This window comes from Rhagoletis zephyria, unplaced genomic scaffold (genome assembly GCF_001687245.7).
Source record: "Rhagoletis zephyria isolate East Lansing unplaced genomic scaffold, Rhagoletis_zephyria_1.1 Rzeph_scaffold_01756, whole genome shotgun sequence".
In the NCBI taxonomy this organism is placed as follows: Eukaryota; Metazoa; Arthropoda; class Insecta; order Diptera; family Tephritidae; genus Rhagoletis; species Rhagoletis zephyria.
In genome coordinates this window covers 78925-89561 of record NW_016158840.1, presented here as the reverse complement: position 1 = coordinate 89561, position 10637 = coordinate 78925, and the positions used below count along the sequence as shown (strand labels likewise).

The following is a 10637-nucleotide window of genomic DNA, read 5'->3' as shown; positions in this document are numbered from 1 at the left end:
TGGTATGACTGTATGCAGTCCATTTGTATATCCTGTTCGTTTTCTGCCTTTAGGATAAGAATATGTCAGGTGGTTGTCTCGAGTTTGGAACGCACTTTGACAATATTTACCAAGCAAACTTTTTCCATCTTTGAGAATGTCTTGATTCTCAAGTGGATAAAAAACATTTTCTCCCTATTTTTTCCGAGGTTTGACTAAATGTTAAATAAAGTTGGAATACAAATTGATATCAAAGCTTTTCTCAAGTGGAAAACTCGGATTATTTTGCATATAAAAAATGTGTCTTTTTGTTTGAGAATGGGTTGATTCTCCAATTTAGGAACACTTGAAAATAAGCATTGGAAATTGGAATATGTGTTGAATCTCCACTTGACCTCCAACCCAAATGTTTATTGGGTAGGCGCCGTATGTGAGCCACCCACTGTTGGAGAGAAACTTATACGAATGGAATGGGTACGCAGTCTAATAATTTCTGTCGTACTTGCTAGGAAGTCGGCGAAATAACCTCTCTGAAGTTGGCAGGACAACTTTTTCTCAAAGCGAAAATTCCTATCGGTTAATTTGCCGTTAATTATCCGTAAATTATCCGTGAAAAGAATAATTTTGCCACGGACATATTTTAAAGAATATCGCGTGCCGTGCTAACTTCCGTGGAAGTTAGCAGGGCACCTTCTGAAAACCAATTAGGGAAACCAACTAAACCCAAACTAACTATTCGATAATTTGCCGTTAATTACCCGTTGTTTATACGGTGGCGAAATCGACATTGTGACCTGCATAAGAACGAATACTTAGTTTCACTTCTAGGGAAATGAAGCATAAAAGCAGCATCTATTTTGGTATCACCGCCGGCCCATTGCGACTTACGCTGAATCAGGGCTGCCGCAATCATCTGATTAATGCCGACTTCGTTTTTACCGAAAAATGCAACCCTCTCCTTGCCCTCTACGCACATAAATACACTAAGAAGAGGGCGATGAGAATGCAACATTTTTTGTAGAAACGAAATCGCCATAAGCAACCAGAGCATCATTGCCGCCGACGTTTCTGCAACTGTTCCTTATAAACAGGTATTTCTTGTTATTATTTGGCGGTAGTCGTTTGTCGGTTTTGGCCGAGACCAACAAGTTCCTTCAATTGCCTCTCTCCTGTGCGAATTCGGGCCAGTTGCACATGCAGAGAGTAAATAGGTTCTTCCGCACGTGATCTTTTCATTTTGTTAGCCCTGCTTTCGTTGTCCAGCCATGGGTGCAGAGTTGACGAATCTTTTCACCGGAGTAGCAAGCGCAATCGCTATATTTTTATGCGCTTAACTATGGCCATGTCGTTAGAAAGCTCATACAGTTCGTCTTCTCGTATACCCGTCGTCCACGCGAACAGGGCCGTAGATCTTGGACAGAATAGTTATCTAGAAAGCAATCAAAACTTTCTCAACTTTGTTCGGCATAGTCCACGTTTCTGCGCTATATAGAAGACTGGCATAACGAGAAACTTGTAGAGCGTAATTTATGTTCGTCGAGGGAAGGCTCTTCTTTCAATTGCCTACCGAGCCCAAAGTAGCACCTGTTGGCCAGAGTTATTCTTCGCTTCCACGCTGACATTCTTGGTGGTGTTTATGCTGCATCCTAGGTAGGCAAAGTCCTTCACTACTTCAAAGTTATAGCTGGTGTGTGTCCCGAAACGCGTGAACCCTTTATTGGCAGGAGGTACTTTTCTTGTCTTCACCGCTAGACCAACCTCTTAAGCTGATTTTTCTAAACTGAAAAATGCTGCGCCAGAAACACCACTGCCACTGCGATTCAGATTGGCAGCTCTTATTACAATTTCCAGCATCAGATTGCAAAGTCGCACGAGAGTGAATCGCATTGTTTAAATCCACGTTTGGTCTCAAAGGCGCGGAGGAGGTCCTTCCCGATTTGGGCGTAGCTGAAGATTGGCCTCAAGCGTTGAGTGGCAGAGTGCAAAGGCTGTAGGTGCCTAGCTACTGCGGCCTTATTTAGCGCATTTGTCCAGACGAGGACCCCATAAAACATACAACAAAATATTATGTTAAGGGAGAGGCCTGATCTCTTACCAATGCCTTCCCTACATCAGATAATAACCGCTTTTGGACTTTCAAGTCATCTCTTTTTCTAAATTGTCTGACGCCAACCCAGTGGGTGACGTCAGCGCATTCTTGAGAATGAAATATTTGCATTATTTAATATGCAGTAGTGTCCTAACAAGCTTAACACGAGTGTATATGTACGTATGCATGCAATTCGCGTGAGAAACGAGGCTAGCAAAAGGACTCAACATGTGGTTTTTAAAAGTCTCAAAGAAAATAGGTACGACTAGAAAAAGTTGCAAAATTGGTGGTAAGCAAATTTTTTTAAAGCCATGCAAATTGACGCATACAAATACATACAATGAATAATAAATGTAAACCAAGAATTATGGAAATGCAAATGAAGTTGCTAAAGGATGCTTTAGTTGAGCGAATATTTTAAAAGAGCAAAAGGAATAGTGAAGGAAGAAGAAAATTGTAGAAGAAATAAAATTAAAATGCATTAGGGGCGGAAGAGTTGTTGTATGAGAAATTAAATTAATATATTTATAGGTAATACACAAACAAGAACAGAATTGTATGTTCGCTACTATTTAGTATGTGTGTGTACGCGCACGTAAAATGTGTAGCCGAAGAAAAATGTCTTAAGGATAATTACTGTCGACCGTCTTCATTCACTTGCTTTTTTCGCTGCCTGCCCATCGTTAAGCATCTGCTAAGTAAATTTGTATGCAATATTTAATGGCACAAGTATGATGATAAAAAAATATACGAAGTGCAAACAAGTATTGTGTTTAACATACACAAGCATACACGCATTTATTTACCTTTTTCCTCAAATGACTTTTGTGAGCCGTGTCCGAAGTTGTGGATAGAAAACACACAAACGCAGCTAAGGCGAAAGAAACAGGCACGCAGCAAACGAAGGCGAGCGCGCGAGCGAGCAAAGGTGCAAAATTTTCCATTTCCTATGCAGCAAGAGAAATGCACCCACACACACAACACGCACGCACTCATACTTGCATTAAGTATTATGCATAACTCGATACAGTCATAGTTATACGTTGGAGCATATGTAAACAAGTATTTTGGTAAGCGGCGCGATTTCGTCATGCACATACTCGCATGCATTTATGTATATATATACTTAAGTATGCAGCAGCGTTGATTTTATGGGCACATTTGTAACATTTTCTGTCCCTTTTTAGCTAAAAAGCGCATTAGGTACAATTGAAATTCGGTACGGTCTCACAAAACAAAGTAGTTTTGAGTGCGTAATTTATTTATTCTATGACCTTTCATCTAGTCCTCAGCCAAACATGTATGGCAACTTCAGAGCATATTATCGTCTTTAAAAAGTACCTAGATAAGATTAAGGTGGTTGCCCCCTGTCAAGGGGCTCACTTATGTCACGTTCGTTGGTCCTTTGTTATACCACTGCCAACGATAATTGTTAAGTTTAAGCGAGAAAGGCGGCAGATGTTAGGCCCGTAGCGCTTCTTCGGACTGGTCAGAAAGTACAAACCCAAGTGCCTAAGCCGCAATCTAACAAAAGCTGGACAGTTTAAGAAGAAATGTTGAGACGATTCCACCACTTCGTTCTTAATGCAGCTGCTATAAAATGGGTTTGACGATTGGATAAGTGGTCTGTCAGTACACTTACCAGAATCGAGAGATCCGGCTTGCCAAGCCTAAGGACCTCCCAGTAGCACATGCCCTGGTTTTCACCCAGTGTACGCGGAGTTGACCCGAGGCCAATAGTTCCAGGAGGAATCCACAAGTAGTCAAGCGAACTCCCACTCTCTCTTTTTTTGACGATACTTCCTCAAGGGTGCCGTCTCTAACCAGTTTCCTGCGATATCATTATGTCCCGCATATATGCATATCGTCTGACGTAATCGAAAATGAATCAAGGCATTCCCCAAAAAGTTTGGAGCGTACCGTAAGTGCGCACAGGGCTCCGCCTAGCTGCGTGAGTAGATGTTAACCTCACTTACCGTCATCGCGTTCAACAGCAACGAATCGACTGCATTCTTAGTAGTAGCTACCTTCTCCTTAAAACACTACAGTGATCTGGAACCCCGAATTTAAGGTTTATGGAGAGCTCCCTGGAAAAGACCTCTCCACTGACCCTTCTGTCAAACTTCGATCCATCCGTTTAAAATTTCACCGACGCTTCCTTCCAACCACTGCTGTGTGTGCAGATAGTTGAGTAACAAATTCTTCGCAAATTAGTTAACCAAAACGAATAGCACTGAGAACGATGGGCACTGCGATCTATAAGATGTTCTGTGTTTCGAAATGATGAGCCCCAGGGCATGATATCAGGTTACCTAAGTAAAGCTAAACGATTTTTACTCGTATTTTTTTTTTTTGGCAAGGCCAGACAACACCATAGAAGAAACTCAGGGAAAGACGGGCTTAGCCTCTCATCAATCCGATTTATGTATCGCGTAGCCACTTCAAAGGTGGCGTACTCAAAACCTGTCAATTTCTCAAAAAGTGTCTAAGGTACCACATCGATCGAGAGTGTTTTCTGCGAAGAAGATCAGTTGAACCTAAATTGCTTTATGTCGAGTCAAAGCCTTTCTCTTGTCAGTGATTTCGTAGAGCTAAAGGATATAAAAAATTCACTCTGACAAGTTAGAAGGCGATCCTAGTATTGAAGAGGGCCGGGACGGTTTGAAAAAAAATACTCTACATAAATGCGTCCTTATAAGAAGGTGGATTTCGTCAAAGGCTGGGGTAATAGTCATTCAATTAAGAGCGGGGTAAAGGTCCGAGAGCTGAAAGAATGCTAGGGTATCCTCGTTAACAACGATCACTTCTCCTATAGCCTCTTTAGCCAATCAAATACTTCTGCGCTGGTTTGTTCTGGCGCAAATCGAGACTGTTGATGCCTCGGTTTATGGATCCCTTTCAATTGATAGCTAAGTTCTGGTAATATTGCAGCGAAAGAATTCGTATGTCTAGGCTTCCTATACTTGGATNAATTTTTCGAAAATGGCCAAAAACGCTGTTTTTAGGGGTTTCAACCCCTTTTTTCTCGAAAACGTGACGTGATGGGACATTTTTGACCCCGGATTCGTGTTCAGCACGAAAAATCCGTTCAGAAACACCAGGTCCCGTCTTATTCGCAGAAAAAAAGTTGAAATTTGTAGACCAGTGTTATTCCTTTTGACATGGTGTCAGGAAGCCCACATCTTTTTTTTTATACTGGAGAAACTGTTTTTCCTGAGACTTCTTATGCAATGTACCGCCAGATATTCGCAGCTACTGCTCTTTGACCGAAAGCAAGTACGTTGGGTTTAGAGTTCGTTGAAGCGTAGTATGGCAATTTTCGTAATGTTTTATTTTCCAAACTAGGGGGGCATAAGCCAAAAACGGGTTGACGCTGCTAAGACTAAGACCCCCCATCTGCCCGAAATTTCTACAGGCTCACATGCGCCGAGTGGGTTTCCTTAGTGAAAATTTGCCCAGAGTATTTTCAAGTTTTCTGACGACGTCGGAATATTCAAGCACTATCGTGATCAGGGTACCGGAGCTCCACCAGTACCTTTTCCACTATCTGTTGGTCGTAAGCTCGACGAAAATCTGCGAACTGCAACGCTTCATTGGATTCTATTTCTGGGTAAACAGTTAGAAACAAGTTCAAGTCAATTAAATAGTATCAAAGGCAGTCAGCACAGCCTAACCTAATCTGACCTACGGTGCAATATCGTTCACAAAGCATACCGCCGATCCAGCCAAAATAGAGATATTTTTGTGGACTCTAGGCAGCATTAACGAGTAATCCGCTTAGACCCCAATGCACTGTCGATTTAGTTTGCCAGCCACAGTAGAGTCGAATTTATTGGTTAGGCACATTTTTCATGTTTTAGGTAAGAGTACTAAGTATATCTTAGTAGGTACGTTCATACCTTTTCGAAACTCAGCACTGCTGTACACAACACAAAAAAAGGACTCGTTTTGCCGCGCGCTCAGGCGACCAATCGACGGCCTCGGCAGCGTCTACTCTACAGTGTCGCTGATACGTTCAGTTGCCGTGTCGAGTCGGGTGCGAATGGACGCGTAAATTCCAAAATACTTACATGCATAGCTGGCGAAAAAATACACACCGAATGAGCGGTGAGCAATTTGAATATGGCATTGCATAGCGCGTGGCGCGGCGCGGAGAGAGAGGGTATTGCACAATAGCAAGGATAACAAAAAGATTCCAAAAGAGGTTTTTGTTTGGTGCGCTTTTTTTTTGCTGCCGCGTGTGAGTATAGCAGCTGAGGCAAACGGGTAGTTAACGCCTCGCTTAGGCACATATTTCTCCAGCACAACGTCGACAAGTCACAGAGCACAGTACCTTTTCGATGAGTGTCCTGTGCGGTGGCTGTTCGAGCAGCAGCGAAAATATTGAATAAAAATTGTGTATATTGCTGAAAATTTTGCAAAAGTGCTAAGCGGAATGAAATTGCTTTACAATGTTTTTTTGTTAATTTTTAGTGAAATTTGCCAAACACAGCTGCCGCAATTACATCACCACCTTGCAAGGATAACGCCTGTGCTAGCGAATTGTCTGCTAAGAAAAGTGTTCTAAGGTGCCAATGCTGCAGTGGCATAGCTACATACATACATACAGACATACACACTTAGTTGTCTGCGGTGTGGTGATAAATCAATAGCAAGGCCAAGAATGCGACTTAGAAGTGNAATTTGCCAAACACAGCTGCCGCAATTACATCACCACCTTGCAAGGATAACGCCTGTGCTAGCGAATTGTCTGCTAAGAAAAGTGTTCTAAGGTGCCAATGCTGCAGTGGCAGACATACACACTTAGTTGTCTGCGGTGTGGTGATAAATCAATAGCAAGGCCAAGAATGCGACTTAGAAGTAATTAGCCTTGTAGTTAAGCTGCCAAATTGGCAGGAAGCTATAATGCGGCATTAGGAAAAAGTTTTCGAAAAGGTGTAAAAAGGAAAGAAAAAAAGTTCGTGTATAAATGAAAATATGCTGAAAAGTAAATATTGAGTGAAAANAAGAATGCGACTTAGAAGTAATTAGCCTTGTAGTTAAGCTGCCAAATTGGCAGGAAGCTATAATGCGGCATTAGGAAAAAGTTTTCGAAAAGGTGTAAAAAGGAAAGAAAAAAGTTCGTGTATAAATGAAAATATGCTGAAAAGTAAATATTGAGTGAAACGTGCTGAAAATTTCATGAGCTAATTTTTGTGTTATACATTTTACAAATCCATACGTACGTACAAACTCCACCGGGGCGTAGCCACCTGCTGAGCGCTGAAATATCATGCGTCGCTTTGTACCAATGGCTGTGCATGTGAAATAACGGCGCATATCCTGTTTAGTTTATTTATTCGGTGGAAAAATCTATTTTTGTTTCTTATATGTGTATGCATATTTAATGTACAAAAGTAATTGAAAAATGTGAACATGTGGAGCTTACGCTCCAACGCAAATGCTACAAAATGAGAAAATAACAAAATGCGATGTCCTTCAACAACAGGATATGTGCGGCTAATTGGCGTTTTTCATTCACACTGGCAATTTAATGTCCGATAACAACAATGACGTTGAGACCATTTCCACTTTGAAACTAAAAATAGTCAGATCCTATACGAAGTAGCTGTGGCAAGGCGAGTGAAGAGAGTGTGGTGAAAAAACTATGACTAAAAGTAGTGCGCCTATTGGGAAATATTAGAAATGAAAAGTTGAATGCAAAATGTTTAATTGAAAAAATAAAATAAAAATAAAAAATTAGAATTGAAAAAAAATCAAAATTTTTAAAAATATAAATTTGAATTTGCACCAGCAAATTAAGTGAAAAATGACTTTTTCATATTAAATTCAAATAAAAGAGTTATCTATCACTTAAATTTCTTACGTAAAATCGGCTTACCTACGAACCAGTGTTCAAAGATGTTTGAACAAATGAGTTTAAAATTTGAAATAAAAAAAATCGAATTAATACGAATTGTAAACTATCGCTAAATTAAAAATATGTATAATTTTTAGGAAATATTTCGAAATCATATTTTTATTGCCAAAAATTAAAATACAAATTACTTTAGTCAGAAAAAGTTGTTTTAAATTTTATATTATTCATGGTAATTAAAAATAATAATTTTCAAATAAGAAAAAATCAAACCTTAAAATCTTATTTTTGAAACTCTAAACTGCACATACATATATAAGAAAATTTTATATTATTCATGGTAGTTAAAAAATTATTTCTAAAGTAAACTAAATCAATTGTGGCAAATCCGATTTTTGAAGTTTTGTTTTGAGAACTTCCATGATGTTTTCAATTGTCTAGAGCTCTAAAATTTTTAAATTTTCTAGTATACTTATTTGAGATTAAAAATTAAAATAATATGTAAAATTAGTTTTTGACTTAAAAGTGTTTTTCACGCAATCCATTTTCGAAAACTAAATTTTTTAAGCCTTGATAAGAAATATTTTTTTTTAAGAAAGTTAAAAAATTGCGAAATAGTAAAAAGAACACAGATTTTCACATGTACTTGGCTGTGAAAAATATATAGATAGATAGATATACGTACTTAAATATATCGCTAGTTTAGAGTGAAAAGTTGCTAAGTCCTTTTTTTTGACAACTCATATTTTAATAAAGGTAGGAAGAGAAATAACAAATGTATCGTTTCGAAAAGGATTGAGGTACATGCTTATTTTTGTTCGTTTATATTTATCGAAAGGCAAATTTGCTAAGTCCAAAAGATGCGCCGAAAATCCGATAAGGCAAAAATAATACGAAATCATTTAATAATGATCGAATCCCTCCGATTCTTAAGGAATATTTTGTTGCTTTAAATACGCAAAATGTTGTGTTCAAAGCTTGGCGAAAATTTGAAGAAAATGGCTCGAAGGACTATTTTTCCTCTCTTGTCAAATTTTTAAAAGAGGACTTAGCAACTTTTCACTCTAACCTAGCGATGTACCATTAATAATGAAAAAAGTACGCTAGAAAGATCAATTCAATTAAAATTATAACTTAATTAAAAATTTCAAACTTACTTTTTCCTCAAATTATTTAGATTTAAATAAACCGTTGAAACTCAAACTATTTTAAAATATACCGCAAAAAAAGAAAAGAAAGAAATAAATTTTGTAAATAAAATGCTGCCGTCCCGAGCTAAGTTTCGAAAGTCATGCGTCACAAATCCTGAGCAAATGGAGAGTGAGAAAAAGAAGAGGTTCAAATTTGACAAGCAGTGAAGAGAGGTCAAACTGGAAAACGCAGAGATCCAGCAAAACAACAAGACGAAAAGGAAGGCAGCTAAAAGAGTACCTTCAAACAAATTTCACTGAAGCAACAATTGTGCGAAAAACTGAAAGAAAAGGAACGAGTGTAAACAAAAATGTAGCGAAAAAACGAGAGTAACAAAATAAACGTTTTTCACAAGTGGTGCTAAGATACTAAAATAGTGAGAGCAAGCACTTTGTGTAAAGTGAAAGCAATATTTGTAAGAATTAAAAACAGCATCTAGTTAAATTCAATAAAATAAACAAATCGCCAGCATCTTCTCAGCCAGCGCAAAATCATCAACTGCCTTTCGCCTGCTACAGCACTCTCTACTCTATACTCTTTACACCTTCCATACTCGTACACCCCACTCGTTTAAGCACAACCATTCAGCCTGGGTTTCGTCAAACGTAAAAGTTCCTCTGCGGAGAGTATCGCTTTTGCGACCGTCGGTGAGAGTAATTACGGTGGGGCCGAGGGTGGTGGGAGCGGTGCTGCAGCTGCTGCTGGCACTTCGTCGTCGTCATCGTGCTACGCATCGGGACGTCGAAAAAGTAGCGCAACTGCTGCTGAAGAGCGGGCCATACGTCGTCAAAATCGTATACGTGAACGTGAACGTCAGGCGGAGGCACGTCGACGACGACGTGACACAATGTCCTTTCGTAACGTTTATCGGTCGCTGCGTATGCGTTTGAGCAGTAAGCATACTCACATACATATACTATGTAGTCCTTTTGTCTTCTCAGCCTTCATTTAAAGTGTGTAGAGAAGTGGTATTTCACATTTTATATATGTGGTGGTATTTATCAAGTTTCGCGCCAGCAGTTTTTGGTTTGGTTGAATTAGTGGTTTTTTGTTTGCTTTTATCTCCTCTGTTTTGTGTCTCAATTAAGCACTGGGTTTTTTGTTTATTGTTTTCTATTTGTTTGCTGTGACGTTGTTTTTGGTAATCTGCCGCTGGTTTTATACGTTGTTTCACACACATCAGATTTTATAGATTCGAGTACCAATTTATTTCTGTAAAAAATTTCTTTCACCTTTTTAGCAAACATTTTTCAAAAAAATATACCTGCCCGAACAAAGTATTGGCACATCAAATTTTTTGTATGGAAGAGACTGCGTGAAAAAAAAAATTGCCAAACGCAACGGTAATTCCTAGCTACTTAAAACTTGTACTTTATTATAATAAAATTGATTGGGCTACAAATCTGTATACTCAAACAAATTCTAAAAAATCTGTTTAAAAGGTTGAAAATTTGCATGAAAATTTGCTGAATTTTCGTAAGTTTTGCACAAAGTTTAGGAGTTATATTTTTATGTATTTTT

The 10637-nt window shown here is 38.8% G+C and overlaps 1 protein-coding gene across 11 annotated transcripts in view; it reads left to right on the top strand.

Moving 5' to 3' along the window:
• Positions 1–10637, top strand: part of ATP8A (ATPase phospholipid transporting 8A1) — a 78352-nt gene that overhangs the window by 16836 nt on the left and 50879 nt on the right. Inside the window, exons 1-2 of one of the 11 annotated variants that reach the window (XM_017618977.1) lie at positions 6095–6175; positions 9103–10009. The exons of 6 other annotated variants lie outside the window; for them this stretch is intronic. In XM_017618977.1, the coding sequence (XP_017474466.1) occupies positions 9964–10009 (46 nt within the window). In that variant the 5' untranslated portion in view covers positions 6095–6175; positions 9103–9963. Of the gene's footprint in view, positions 1–6094; positions 6176–7082; positions 7702–9102; positions 10010–10637 lie in introns of those variants that run through there. 4 more of the 11 variants (XM_017618978.1, XM_017618976.1, XM_017618981.1 and 1 more) reach the window with 4 other exon arrangements.